The following is a 16,170-nucleotide window of genomic DNA, read 5'->3' on the forward strand; positions in this document are numbered from 1 at the left end:
TTGTTAGATAGATCTTGATTTAAAATCGAGTAAGTTTTTCTTAAATGTTGGATTTTCTAACAAATATCATTTTACTGTTTTTTTCCTTTTCTAGAATTCTGGAGGTGGAAGTGGAGTTGATCTTTCAGTGCTAAATGAGGCTCGCAATATGGTGTCAGATCTTCTGATTGATCCCACCCTTCCACCACAAGTGGTTTCTTCCCTGCGGAGTATCAGTAGCTTGATGGGTGCTTTCTCAGGTTCCTGTAGGCCAAAGATAAATCCTCTCACACCGTTTCCTGGATTTTACCCCTGCTCTGAAGTAGAGGACCCAGCGGAGAAAGGAGATCGAAAATTTCTCAAGGTCAAAATACAGTCATCAGCCAGCCCTATTTATCGCATTTGATATTTTCAAATTTAAACTGCTCTTTTAAATCTTGAATAAACTAGAATTTCTTTTTCAAGGAATTTGAGCTGCTTGGGGCTTTAGAGGTTGTTATAATCTCAGATCATTCGAAACGAGTATTCACTTTTTATCCTAAGTAACGTTGCTGTAATTAGCAGTTATAACTGCATCAGTAACAACTATTTATTGTTGTCGTTTTTGTGTTTAAGAAGTAGAGAACAATAAGCAAATTTAATTCTAGGCTGTACAACAAACTAGTAGTCAAATCATGTCAGTTATTTTATTTTTTTTAGAATCCAGGAATTGTTCTTGTTGAACCAAGAAGAAATGATCATTATAATGTTCATTATGTATTTTAAATTGATTTTCACATTTTAAAAAATTCTCTATTTTTGTTTTCCCCCTCTTTACTCTCTAGAGATTGCTATAGGCCAATAGGCACTGCTTTTTCCATCATTAGATATAGGATTAATTTCTTTTTAAATATTACTGCTTCAAAATAGGATTTCCTTTAGAAATAATATTGTTCTAAGTAGGCATACATTATGGTTGTCCAGAGTGCTTTTAATTGTTTTATTTGACTATCGATATCAAATTTACCAATTGCTAAAATCATAAAACTTTAGAAACGTTTTGGAGATTATTTTAGTTGAACTACTTTATTCTACAAGTAGAAAAACTAATCAAGAGACAATAAAATTGAAATCAGTTCATTTTGTTCACTCATAATAGTGTATATAGAACTTAGAAAAAATTAAATATACTTTTTGGAGGGATTTTGAACATCAGTTAATTTCATTTTGTTCTCAGCATTAGGGCATAGAAATGTTGATAAATTAAACATGCCTGATTAGGGCAAAAATTTGATAATTATTGATCACAAATCTAGGTCATAGGTAGTTATGTGATGCTTTTATTTTTGAAAAGTAATTAGAGTAGCACTGGCATTAGTCAAAACCCAATTAACAATGATACTTAGTTATATAGCATTTTTTTTAGGTCTCTACCTATGAGAAAGAGGTTAAGCACAAGCATCAAAAAGGGAAAGCAACAAATTCATCAATAAAATAACTAATATATTCTTGAGTTAGTTTTCACTTGACATATTGCTCTTCCTTTGTATTTTCCATTGACATTGGAGGTTTAGAATAATTTTTAAAAATAGTAATTCTTAAAAATCTTAATCATTAAATCATATTGATAGTATCGTTGTCACTATATTTAATTTACTGTGTGGAAAAGTATACTAGTACATTTTAGAAACATTTTGAAGAATAATATTCAACAGGATGCCTAAACGCCTCATTTCCTGAACATTCTAGTTAATCTGGCTTATTTCTAGTACTGAAATCACTGATAGAAGTCACCTAAGAACCAGGAAGTAACCCCTATTTCTTAGTGTTCTTTAAACTTATTTGAATTTCGTACCTAATTTGTCTCTGCTTTGGAAAAGGAGAAACCTAATGTTACTTCAGAAAAGAACAACATTTATGAAAAAATAATTAGTAAGGAAAGGGAGTTTGAACCGATAATATAAATACCTTATATATGTGTTAAGAGCCAAGAACGATTAATTATATGACCTAAATTATAGCCAGAAAGGATTATGTTAATAATGTAAGGAGTTCAGAAATCATTTTTTAGTAGGAGAAAGATTAAGTAGAACAGCAGTATAGAATGTGGAATTTGGAGTAAAATTGACATATTTTCAGAATAAAATGTTGTTCCTCCTATACATGTTAAAAATATACTTTTCATTGATATTTTTACATGCCATCTTTAATACATATACAGCATATTAAAGGGTGACAACTTTAACCATTGTTAAATTCTTCAATAGGGGCTGAACAGTAGGAGCAGTTTACCGACTCCACAGCTGAGGAGGAGCTCAGGAACTTCAAGTCTGCCACCTCTTGAACATTCTTCGTCAAGGTGGGAACGCAACAGTGGCAGAAGGCCTCACCAAGAATTTGGCATTTCAAGGTAAAATCCCCAGAGCCTTTTAAAGAAACCTGAATCTGAGACATTCAAATTTGTTAGTATACAGTTTGAAATAGTTCTAAAAGCAGAAAGGAACAGTTGAAATATTTTAGATATAGGACGGCATGACTAGTAATATGGCATAATAGAGAAACTGATTCTTAAAAAGAAGCTAACATGTGTTTCCCCAAAATTGAGGTATGTTGAGTACGAAGCATGTTGGGCCTTGAGGACATACATCAGGGAGGCAGTTTGAAGGAAGCCAGGATCAATTTAGGACAGAGTACTGCGAAAGCTTTTAAAGCTTTTAAACTAGAGGCGACCATTATGGGAGCAGTCACCAGCTCCATGCATAATATCCAAAGTAACTCAGCAGAGTTACTGACTTGTGAAAGGAGGAACACATTATCAGGGTTCATCTCAGATGTTAGTTATCTATGAAAAGCATCAGGTACTACAACAAAAGGACACTGGGAAAATGCAGGAGCCGAAATCTTTTGAATGTAAATATACCACCCATTTACCTACCATGATAACAAAAGATTCACTACTTTGTCTTTTAAAAGCCAGGAAAGAGAGTGATCTCTTGCGTGAGTTATAAGCTTCTATTTAGTCGATTATCTAACTACATTAATAAAATTAAAATTAGTGCATATTTCCTGTTAAACCACTCTGTTATTACAGAGCATATGCTATATATACTTTGTTTAGCTTGAGTTATGTAGTTACACATTTGAATCACTAGGTGGCAGGATTGGACCATAGCTATTTGTTAAAATTTATGTTACCATTTACAGATGAAATATAATCAGATAATTATAATTTTCCAGATTATTTTGTGATTTGAATCTTCTATAATACATTTAAATAGATGGACTCCTTATAAAACAGGAATGGATTGACGTATGAAGAGTACAGTACAGGAAAATGAGCTTTGGTCCAAAGCTTACCCAGATTTTAAGCATGATAGTTATTTTACTTTTTTTTATTTTAAGCATGATAGTTATTTTACTTGGACATGGGGAAGTGAATGATATTAGGAACTTAAAATATGATGGATATTTCTTAACTGTGGAAACATCATCTTGGGAATATTATTGGGTTTAAGAAACTGAGGAAAATGATTTTTTTAAATCCTATCACATTGATATAACAGCAATACATTTGCAATTAAAGAAATGTTTGATACATTGACTTAAGGTCATTTTTATCCTGATTGATATTTAAATAGAAATATGGTCCAAAGAAGACTAATTTTTAACTCTGAAAAGTGCACATATAAAGGTATATGTAGGCAGATGTGATATATTTACTTAACTCTCATTAAAACAAAACCATATCCCTCATAAAAGATTTAGAAATTTGGGAAATCAAGGTGGTATTATGTAACATCTACTTTAAAGAAATAAGGGTACAAGTAGTGTGCAGAAGCTAGAGCTTATTAGTAATCAATTTCTAAGTGTATTTTGAACATAGGATGGGAACATATGAATCGTTTACAACTATTATCTTTTTGAAATTCAAGTCTGTATATTCATGCTGTCCAATAGAAATTGTTGTGATAATGAGAATATTTTATATCTATACTGTTCAGTATGGTAGACCCTAGCTATATGTGGCTGTTGGTTACTAGTATGACTAAGGAACTGAATTAAATTGAATTTTAATTAAAATAAAAAGAGCCATACACGAATGCCATATAGATATGTATGGCAACCATATTAGACAACATAGTTATAGATTTTTAACGTATGATCTTTGTCAATGTCCGTAGACTAGTACCCAAATTCCTAGCCTGGGATTCGGAACCCTGGTATTCCTTCACGACAAAACTGAACCCTTACTTAGAAAAATTACACTGACTAAAAGAGATGAGCAGTTTGGCAAAGAAAGAGAATAGAAAAATGATTTGGAAAGCTCTCTAGGTGAAAACAACAGTTACATAATTTGTGTTAGACTCTTCCTCGTTGAAGTTTTCTCATAATTTTAAAAAATTATTTTATTGATTGCAGCGACATTAATAAAATTATGTAGGTTTCAAGTGTACAGTTCTATAATACGTCATTTGTATATTGCATTGTGTGCTCACCACTTTCCTTCTGTCACCATATATATGACCCCTTTTACCCTTTTCTTATTCCCCCTTCCCCTCTGGTAACCACTAAAATGTTGTCTTTGTCTGCTTTCTGATAATTTTGTTTTTAGTTTAACTCCATTTGGAGCTTAAGCTGAATTCTAGTTTCAAGCCTACCTCATTTGTATAAAGAGTAATATGAAATTTAATTTTGCTTCTCTTCATGCTTTGCCTGGATAAAAACAGTGAAGCATCATAAACCTTAATGGGGAATCTAAGGGAAGAAAATCACAAGGAAGGAGAGCTATTCCTACCTGAACAGCCACTGTATTACCAACCCTTAAGTTTTTCACTGTTCATGTCTTAAAGAACTTGAGATTTTAATTAAAAGGACCATTACTTTACAACACCAAAATACCTGTCTAACATCATCTTTCTCTATTTCTCTGAAACTCCAGCCAAGCTTCTATTTGTCCACTTCTGTGTCCTTCTTTAGTTGTTCCCAGAATAGATCTTCTCACCTTCATTTCTGCATTTCTTCAAATGTGTGGCTCAGATGCCACCTATTAAGGGTAACACCCTGGCACCCTCCTTCCTTGATCTCCAAGGAAACAGTCAGTTTCACCTCAAATCTCAACACCTTTTCTTGCCTGTTTTGCGGCACCTTTTACTTTCTACCTTGTGTTAGAAGGTATTACTACTCTTCTGAGGCTTGCTTGGTCATTGTGAAGAGTTTGGGATTGCATTAAAGCAAATCTTTGAAGATGAACAGCTGCTAAAAAGTGTCCTGCAGGGGCATGGTGTCCACATTGGATTATGACAGTTGATACTGCCTGCCTTCTGCTTAAGTTTCAGACCTACGGTGAAGTTTCTCTGATCAGGGAGTTGCAGGGAAGGTTGAATAATGTTTTTCTGGGTAAGCTGACACTTGAATTACTCACCTTTCAATTCCAGTGTTTATACTTATGGCTAAAAGGATGGCTATCCTTGGACAAGCTGCTAGGACCAGACCCTCCCTATGGACAAAATATAGCACATAGTCAGAGCTCACTGCTTACTTGCTCCCTTTGAACAGTTTCCTAGGCAAACAGGCAAACTGTGTCCCAAAACTGTGTGGGCTATCAGCTGTTAGTTACTTCTACACCACAGAGACTTACTGTCAACCTGTTCTGATTCATCGTTAATCTCCGTAACAGCTCTATAATTAAATCTAATAACTTGTTGCCTGGCAAGAGTATGTCCCCCTAAATAATATACTTGAGAATCAGCTTCTCATAATTTATTAAAGATCTGTACCAATGCCTGGAGCTTATTTGAACTACAGAGATCAAGAGGGCTAATGGTATTATCCCACTCAGTTTCTTAAGAGAATAGTTTTATAAATATAGATATATAGCCAACAAGTTTATACAACTGCTTCAAAAACAAAATTAATGAGGTGAGTGTACGGCCATGCCACCCTGAGCATGCCTGATCCCGTCTGATCTCAGAAGCTAAGCAGGGTCGGGCCTGGTTAGTACTTGGATGAGAGACCACCTAGGAAGACCAGGTGCTGTAGGTGTTAAAAAATTTTTTAATGAGGTGATACAAACCTTGTCAAGGTAATTTGCCTTAATTGTCTAGAAATCAACTCTTAATTTACAGCTTATCTCTGTGACCCTAACTTTTGATCTCTCTTATAATGTTCGTGCATCAGGATTTGAATATTGATTCCTAAGTCTGATTTGAATCACCCTTCTACTCTCGATTAATAATCATTGGGACTCCTAGCCTGTCTTGTCTTCTACTTTTTTCAGTATTGTTTTATGGGGGTGCATGTTTATCTGGTTCAAGGCCAGGAATTATTGAGATGATTTTGGAACTGAACTGAAAACTTATAATTTGACCTGTACCTCTCAATTTTAAACAACTGAGTTATGATTCTCTTTAATTAATAGAAGACTGGAGGAGTGCTGAAATGGAAAAAAATCTCTATTTTTGTTTTTGGATATTGACCAGGGAGTGGACTTTGGTAGAGTACACAGATTTTTCTGTTTGACTGTTACCTTAGATGGTATTGTTACTCTTCTTCCCCAGTCTCTCCCATTCCACAGGTAGGCAAAGAATACTCAAATACAAAGAATGAGAATTTGTAGGGAGATGAGTGTATTGGCTGGTATTATTTGCACATTGCCTCTGTCACATTATTACTGCTGGCTTGAGAAAAAAAAAAAAGAATCTAAAGGCTAGACATTGCCTCAGAAGTCCTTTATTTTAAATCTCTAATTTTACAGATGGAGAAACACACAGATTGAATTGTTTTGTGGAAAAAGAATGCACTTCAGAGTCAAAGAAATTGGAAGTTGTATTTTAGCTGCGTGAATTGGCAAACATTACTTAGCCTCTTGAAGCCTCAGTTTCCTTATTTGTAAAATAGACTAATAGATGAAGTATGCATACTACCTAAAACAATAGATGATCTATCAATACTCAAAATAGGGCCGATATTATTATACTTTTTAATACCAATAAGGAAGTTTTAATCAAGGGGTTGCCAATTGGTTTTACATGCCTTCTCATTCAACAGAATTTTTTTCTCGCATCGGGGTACAGAACAAACTAGGTTTCTAGAAAAAGGGCTAAGTTGAGACTCAACGCACGAGTTAAAAGAAAAGGTGTCCATTTACTTCAAAATTCAGAAACAGAAAAAATCTATTCTCTGGAAGAATGAGAATAGGAACCTAAAGAGATAATCGATTTATTCCACAAACATCTCTTGAACACCTTTATCAGGCATTGTGCTTTATCAACTGTGAATGTAGAGATATATCTTATAGCCTCTAAAGTAATTCACAAATTAGTAAGGGGAAAGAATCTGTAAGCAGTGAAATTATAATGCACTATGGGCAAATCTTATTATAGAGTCATGAACAAAAACTTTTTAGGTCACAGAAAAATAGGTCCTCTTGAGTAATGAGATGCAGAAGTGCTGAAAAGATGTAGTTGGGGAAGAGCTTGAGAACCTAGTATACACTAAAAAATATTGAATGAAAAATAGAGAATCCAAGTTTGTCCTTGAGTCTGTGGCAAAGTACCCAAATCAGGAGTTGACTGACAGAAGAAAACAGGTTAGTGCATACCTAATAAAGGAAGGGAACGTTTCATTTATGTTGTTCTTACTATATGCATGGCACTAGACCAGAAGTTTTCAGATATATAATCTTTAACTTCATTTTATGTATAACATTGGTATGATTGCCTACTTTATATTTAATTTATTCATACGAGCCCTAAAACCTGTATTTCAATTATAATAAATGATTGACTTAATGGGTAATCGATATTTACGAAGACAGGGAACAGAAAATAGCGAAACACTACATATTTTAGGCCAGTGATTCTCAGCGAAGTCCCTGGATTCAGCAATATCAGCATCACCTGAGAACTGGTTAGAAATGCAGATAATCCGACCCTAACTCAGGTTTACAGAATCAGAAACCCTGGGGATGGGACTAACAGTCTATGTCGTAAGAAGCCCTCCAGGTGACACTGATAACCTACTTTAGGCCACAGCTCAGCAAACTGTACAAACTGTGGACCCAGTGTAGTCCACAACCTGTTTTTGTAAAATTATACTGAAACACAGTTATACTTCCTTATTATTGTTTATGGCCACTTTTGTGCTACAGCAGCAGAGTCAGGAGTTGGAACAAAGACCTTATGACCTGCAAAGCTAAAAGTATTTACTATTTGGTCCTTTAGAAAAAGTTTGCCGATTCCTGCTTTAGGCCTTAGGCATTAGAAGGGTATTTAAACTCTGAATATATAAGCAAATATTTGCTAACTGAATTGAAAAAAAATGAGGAAATTTCTCACAATTTTAAGATTCTTAACCCTATTATCTTTCCCTTTTAGTCAAGGATGCTATCTAAATGGGCCTTTTAGTTCAAATCTCCTGGCAGTCCCGAAGCAAAGGTCATCTTCTGTGTCGCTAACTCACCATATAGGTCTAAGAAGAGCTGGTAAGAAATCATTATTTATGATTTAAATGTGGGAGGTCTCAAAGTATATGGTAATGCAGACTTTTTCTTTATACATTAATAGCTAATTTTGAATACCATTTTGTGTGTTGTAAGTTATGACTAAGCAATTTGGGTTGTCTATTAGTTGGCCATTTACTCATTCACTAAACATTTTTTGAACATCTACATACTGAGAACTTTGTTAGGCACTAGGGATTCAGGGGAAAAAAAATAGAACTATTTAACCTTAATAGTTGCAAATCTAGATTCACATATCCAGAACAAGGAAAAATCCCTACAAAAGGATATTTTTCTATAATATGGAAATTGTGAAGGAAAAATCTTAATATGAGAGTAGAAAAACCCTAGCTATGTCCTACTAAGTCTATTTATTTGAGGTATAAACTGATGTATAACATATTAGTTTTAGGTATACAATATAATGTTTTATATATATTGCAAGATGATCACCAAAATCAGTCTAACATCTGTCACCATAGTTATTTTTTTTTCTTGTGATGAGAATTTTTAAGGTCTATCTTAGCAGCTTTTAAGTATGCAATGCAATATTATTAACTATTATCACCATGCTATACATTACATACCCATGGCTTGTTTTATAACTGGAAGTTTGTTCCTTTTGACCCCCTTCACCCATTTTGTTTTAAAACTTTTTGGATAAAAACTTGAGGACAGAGAAATAGAAAATATCCAAATTGAAACACAGAGAGGAGAAATATATATAAATAACAAGACTTTTGATTTCTGGTTCTGCAGATAAGGAGACTGGAAGTCATGACTTTTGTCCTCACAATGAGTAAAAAGCTGAATAGACTGAAAATCAGCAACTGTTCTAGGATCTGTGAGAAGTAAGGGTGAGAACACAGGGAAAACCTCTGCCAAAATGAGAGACACAGACAGGCAAATAACCAGGAGAAATGTCTTAGAGCAGAGACTCACAAAGGGAAACCTCAGGGAAAATCAGCACTGAGGTAGGGTAACCTGCACTGTAATTAGCAAACTGTGGGAGAATCAGAAAACTCCAGGGGAACCTGGTCCTAGCAGCCCCCACAATTTTGTGGGATTTACCTCCAGGAGCTCAACCACATTTCCAAAGTAAATATCAGAAAATGCTTCTGTCAAGGGGAAGGGAAAAGGAACCATTTTGAAATATTTCAGAGTACTCTGTTCTTCTTAACAAGGCCTACCCTTAGGAGAAGCTAGTTAATCAGAGCCTAAACTGCTGGGGTATTACCCAACTCCAGTCAGCTCTAGCCATCTTTTCTCACCACAGCAGGGAGGCAAAAACAACAACAACAACAACAAAAAGAAACTGAGAAACACTTGTGAAGTTCATAGTCTAGAGGCACAGGCTCACTAACAGTAGACTAAATCATAAGTTATAGAAGACTTCTCCTCCCCCTACACTTCACCACTATATTACTAAAGGCCTATTTATAGCAACTTATTTTACCCTGTACATCATATTTGGCTATCAAGAAAAAATTACAAGGCATACCAAAAGGCAAAAAACATGATTTGGAAAGACAGAGCCAGATATAGCAGTGATTTTTGTAATTATACCAACCTGGGAATTTAAAACAACTATGATTAATATGCCAAGAGCTCTAATAGATAATATAGACAACATTCAAGAACAGATTGGCAATTTAAGAAGAGAGATGAAAATCCTTAAAAAAATGCTAGAGATCAAAAATACTAACAGAAATGAAGAATGCCTTTGATGGGCTTATGAGTAGGATTGGCCCAGTTGAGTAAAGAATCTCTGAACTTGAGGATGTGTCAACAAAAACCTTCAAAACTGAAAAAGAAACAAAGACGGGGGCGGGGGGTGCGGTGGGGTGGGGGCGGACAGAACAAGATATCCAAAGACTGTGGAACAACTACAAAAGAAATAACCAGAAGGAGAAGAAAAGAAATACTTGAAACAATAACTGCAAATTTTCTCAAATTGACATCAGACACCAAACCACAGATTCATGAAGCTCAAAGAACATCTAACAAGATAACGCCCCCCAAATACATACGTACATGCATACATACATACATACATACATACATACATACCTAGGCATATAATTTTCAAATGATAAGAAATCAAAGATAAAAAAAATTCTTACAAAAGCCAGAGTGGGTGTGGGGGGTTGAGGGGTTGGACTCTTACTTCTGGATTAACAAACATAAAAATTACATAAAACTTCTCAGAAACTATGCAAGCAAGAAAAGAGTGGAGTGAAAATTTTTAAATATTGAGAGAGAAAAACCCCACCAACCTATAATTCAGTACCCTGCAAAATTATCCTGCGAAAGCAAAGGAGGAAAAGACTTTTTAGATGAAAATTGAAGGAACTTGTTGTCAGTAGACCTTACTTGAAAGAAATGATAAAAGAAGTTTTTTAAGGAAAGTAATATAGGTCAGAAACTCAGATCTACATTAAAAAAAGGAAGAGCATTGAAGATGTGAGGTAAAATTAAAAACTTTTATTTTTCTTATTCGATCTAACAGATACCAAAGGCCTGCACTTATTCAGTTTGTTCAAAATAATAAGAGCAATAATGTATTTGAATATGTATGCTTATGCATATATTTTAGGTGTGTGTTTATATATGCTTTTATATAAGTAAAATGAATGACAGCAATGATATAAGGATGGAGGAATTAGCATTACTTTAAGGTACTCACACTACCTGTAAAGTGGTATAATATTATTTGAAAGTGGACTTAAGTTAGTTGTAAATGTATATTGCAAACTCTAGGGCAACCACTAAAAAAAGTAGTAAAAGAAGTATAACTGATATTCTAAGGAAGGAGAGAAAGTAGAATCATAAACTACTCAATTAAAACTACAAAAGGCAGAAGAGGAGTGGAAGACAAGAATAGGCAAAAAGAACAAGGACAACAAACAGAAAACAGTAAGCCGATATGGGATGTATTAATCCAACTATATCGATTATCATTGGGACATTAGTGGTCTAGAGACACTAATTAAAAGACAGAGATTACTAAAAAACATGACCTAACTATATGTTGTCCATAAGAAACCCACTTTAAATTTAAACACATAAAGATTAATAAGGAATGGATAAAGTAATATGTGTCATGCTAACACTAATCAAAAGAAAGCAGAAATAGCTATATTAATTTCAGACAAGCAGACTTTAAAGCAAAGAAAGTTATCGGGGTAAAGAAGGGCATTATGTGATCAAGGCGTCAATTCTCCAAGAAGACATAATCCTTAACATATATGAGCCTAAGATAACAGAACAAAGTGTAAGAGACATATTAAACACAGTTGAAGGTTCTAATGTATATGTAAATGAAGTTCCAAAAGGAGAGAGGAGACAATAGGGCAAAATAATTTTCCAAAACTAGTAACAGAACTAACAAATTCAGGAAATTCAGTGAACCCCAAGAAGTCAGAGAAAAGCATAGCTGGGTCCCATTTTAATCAAACCTCTGAATTATAAAATAACGATAAGAATTTCAAAAGCACCCAGGGAAAAAATGTTTTTTTTTTAAGGAACAACAGTAGTGACAGTGATTTTTTTCAACAGCAAATATGGAACCCAAAGACAATGGATGGCATATTTAAAGTTTTGAAAGAACAAAAATTGCCAACTGGAAATTCTTTATCCAATAAAAATACCTTTTAACAATTAAGGTGAAATAATATTATTTTTATACAAACAAAAGCTGATAGAATTTATTGCTAGTATGCCTACACTAATAAGATTCAGCAAAGGAAGTTCTTTAGGAAAGAGGAAAATGACTCAGAGCAAAGCACAGAACAGCAGAAATGAATGAAAAGCACTGGTAAGCCTAAAGATATGGGTGAGTGGAAGAGAATATTGATGACTAAAAACAATAATAACTTTCTTGTAGCAAGCATAACAAATGAAGAAGTCAAATATATGGTAACAATGGCAGAAAGAGTGGGAAAGAGGTAAATAGATTTAAACTAGTAAAAAGTTCTAGTTTAAGAGAAACTAATATTTAAAGATGCACATCTTAATTTCCAAGGTTACAATTAAAAGAATAAAAGAGAAAGGTATAAGTAAAATGATAATGTAGGAGGTTAAAAGGCATGGAAAAAAAAAAACTTGAATAATTTCAAAGAATCCAAGAGAAAAAAAGAAACAAAAACAGAAGAAACAACTAAAAAAGAAATAGTAAAATGGTGGATTAAACACACTATGTTATACTAAATATTCACCATGGGGAGAGGCAGGGTTCTGATGAATTATTACAGTATATTATCTAAAATGTCCAATTTTCAACCAAAAATTGAAAATACACTCCAATTAAAAGATCAAGATTATTGGGCAGTTAACACAAAACTCAAGTATATGGTCTTTACAAAAGCTGCAATCTTAGTATAAGGAAACAGGTGTAATCTCATAGCTATAGAATACATAAACCCAAAATTGACAAAACTACAGGGCGAAATAGACAAGTTCATATTCCTATATGGAGATATTTTCTCACCATCCTCATTAACTAGAATAAGTAGAGCAACTATATATGGAAATAAATATGTATATGGAAGATTAGAACAACATGACTTAACCGACTTGACCTAATTTACTATAAAGAAACTAATATTTCTGTAATTCTGCAATTATGCATTCTGAAATATGCATCCATTACAGAATGCATATTTTTTCCAAGAATGCATACAAGACTGATCACAACAGACTATTTACTGGGCTATAAGACAAGTCTCAACGGGTTTCAAAGGATTAAAATCACATATAGAGACCAATTTATAGAATGGCAGAGAGAGGATTTTGGTAAATTTTGCTTTCATATTAAAACAACAGAAATAGAGGTAAAAAAACCAAACAACCATTTGTAATTCTGGAAATTAACAAAACCAGACAGCAAACTAGAAGTCATCTGTACAAGAGAAACTTCTTAGTAACATAGTGGGTTCTGTGCGACCTTTTAATTGGGGGCTATTCCCATCCCCTCTTTCCCCAGCTCAGTGGCACTGTAGCTAAAAACCAGTAGCTTTGCAGCCATTGGAGAGGTCTGACCTCTTTTGGAACTCTGCTAAAGGCAACATTCTGAATACAATAAACATTTTGTCCACATTTACAGCTCCCTGGAAAATCTCTGTTCTCAGGGCATTGTGGATATTTGATTTGACTCAGGGCTCAGCACTCCAAAACAAAAAGCAAAAAACCAAACCCTATGCCAGGCAACACTGTGACAGCTTAAGGCTATGATTTCAATTGGAACAAACAAGAGCTGACTGGGAATTTAAAAGGAAATCCTAGATACTAGATGACCACAGGGAACTTGAATTTGGAAAGCTCTGATATATTACTGGGGATCTACTAGGCTGAGCACATGTATAATAAGTCTGTGCCTAGGGAAGATCTAGGAAAAGAGAAAGCCCCAGTCACTCAGCTGTACCTGACCTCGAGGCTCTGCATAAGCAGGAGGTGAAAAGCTGCTTTGTAAACTGCCTGAAGTTTTAAGGTGTATCTTTTCAAACAGATTCCCGTCTACAGATAACATATAGGCAAGACATTTAAATAAATCTTCTGGTTTATCATTGATTGACCATTAAAATATACTGACCCAGGAGTGACTTCTAAGAAGTCAAGCTTAAAAAATAAATTAGTAACTTAAAAGAGAATTTAGTGGCTACACACCTGAGAAAACAATCTATATAAGGAATCCAAGAGTGTCACTCAACACATAATCATAAATAAGAAAACCAAACCAGCAACATAACAGACCTTAGGGGTAGGAGCAGTCTGGTACCAAAACTGTTATAGTATATTATCTAAAATGTGCAGTTTTCAACAAAAAATTATAAGACATACAAAGAAACAAGATTTTTTTCTCCATGTACACAAGGAAAACCAGCCAACAAAAAATTTCCCTGAGGAAGAAATTGGATTTTGTACTTAGCAAATGACTTTAAATCTACCATTATACATACGTTTAAAAACTAGAGGAAACTATATCTAAAATATTTAAGAAGAGTATGCCAAAAGCGTCTCACCAAAGAGATCATATAAATAATGAACTAGAAATTATAAAACAAAATTATAAAATAATTGCCACTTCCACTCAGTACTGGACTGGATATTTTTAGCCAAGGCAGTTAGGGAAAAAAGGAATATAAGAAGAAAACTTATGTTTGCAGATGACATGATCATGTATTATAAAATACTAAGAAATCCATTGACACCTATTACAACCAATAACAAGTTCATCAGTGTGGCACGATACAAGATCTATATGCAAAAGTCAATTGTATGTCTATATACTTGTAATAAAAATACGAAAATGAAATTAAGAAAATAATTCCATTCACAATTAACATCAAAAAAGAAAATACTTTGGATTAAATTTAACAGAATAGTACAAGACTACACCTATACACTGAAAACTGTAAAACAGTGTTGAAAAAAGTAAAGAAGATTTAAATAAATGGAAAAGTATTCTATGTTCATGCATCAGAAGACTCAATATTGTTAAGGCGGCAATACTCCCCAGTTCTAGATTTAGGACAAGCCTTACCAAAACAAAATCTGAGCTGGCCGCTTTGAAGAAATTGACAAGCTGATTCTAAACTTGATAGAAAATTCAGGAGACCTAGAATAGTTAAAACAATCCTTAAAAGAAGAAAAAGTTGGAGAACTCAACGCTTCCAAATTGTCAAACTTACTACTAAACTATAGTAATCAAGACTGTGGTACTGGCATAAGGATATTCCAACTTATTGGAATAGAACTGAGAGTCCAGAAATAAACCCTTACATGGTCAATTGATTTTTAACAAGAGTGTCAAGATAATTCAATGGGAAAAGAATGGCATGGAAATAACTGGATATCCACATGAAAAAGAATGAATTTGGAACCCCACCTGCCATCATACTCAAAAATTAACTCAAACGCATCAGATTCAAATGTAAGTCTTGTATGGGAAAACGTAGGAGAAAACCTTGTGACTTTGGGTATTAAGTAAAGCATTTTTAGATAAGACACCAAAGGCACAGTTCAGGAATGAAAAAAATTGTTAATTGGAATTCATTACAAACATTTGTACTTCAACAGACACCTAAAGAAAGTGTAAAGACCATTCACAGAGTGGGAGAAAATATTTGCAAATCATTATTTGACAGTGGACTTGTATCCATAACATAGAAAGATGTTTTATAATTCAATAATAAAAGGACAGAAGTAGATGGGAAAAAAATGGCGTAGATGATAGAGGCTCTGTTCATCCCTCTGGCGACCAAATCAAAGTTGTGACAGAAACAAGATGCAAACAGCAAGGAAAAATCACCTGGGATCTAGATGAACAAGCCATACAGCTAGGGAGAAATCTAAGAAATCACCCTGCAATGGCAGAAGGTAGGACAGGGTGAGGATGCGGAGCTGCCTGGTCCCAAGCGGCTGAGTGGGATGGAGACAGTGGCAGCAAGCAGTTGCAGATGCCTCTAAAAGGGGCCGCATCCACAAGTGGACTTTCTCGCTGATGGACTTGCTCATTCTGAGCACCAGCTCAGGGTTGGCTGCTTGGGGAGGCGCCAGGGACTTATAGGTGAACACTGAGTTGTCTGAGTGAGGGCCGGAAGCAAGGATCTCTCCTGGACAGAAGTGCTGAAGGTATCTATTGTTTCTCTCTTGAGCTCTCCCTGCTCCCAGTGTGTGGACCCAGTGCCGCTGCCATAGCCGAGAGGTCATCA

General features: G+C 34.5%; 1 protein-coding gene and 1 pseudogene across 1 annotated transcript in view; both read left to right on the top strand.

Moving 5' to 3' along the window:
• Window positions 1–16,170, top strand: part of PDE3B (phosphodiesterase 3B) — a 159,082-nt gene that overhangs the window by 102,110 nt on the left and 40,802 nt on the right. Inside the window, exons 4-5 of the mRNA XM_011374176.1 lie at window positions 2,226–2,368; window positions 8,334–8,440. Coding sequence (XP_011372478.1) covers window positions 2,226–2,368; window positions 8,334–8,440 — 250 coding nt within the window. The remainder of the gene's footprint in view (window positions 1–2,225; window positions 2,369–8,333; window positions 8,441–16,170) is intronic.
• LOC111728976 lies at window positions 5,882–6,000 on the top strand (annotated as a pseudogene).

The sequence above is a fragment of the Pteropus vampyrus genome, unplaced genomic scaffold, assembly GCF_000151845.1.
Source record: "Pteropus vampyrus isolate Shadow unplaced genomic scaffold, Pvam_2.0 Scaffold240, whole genome shotgun sequence".
Taxonomy (NCBI): domain Eukaryota; kingdom Metazoa; phylum Chordata; class Mammalia; order Chiroptera; family Pteropodidae; genus Pteropus; species Pteropus vampyrus.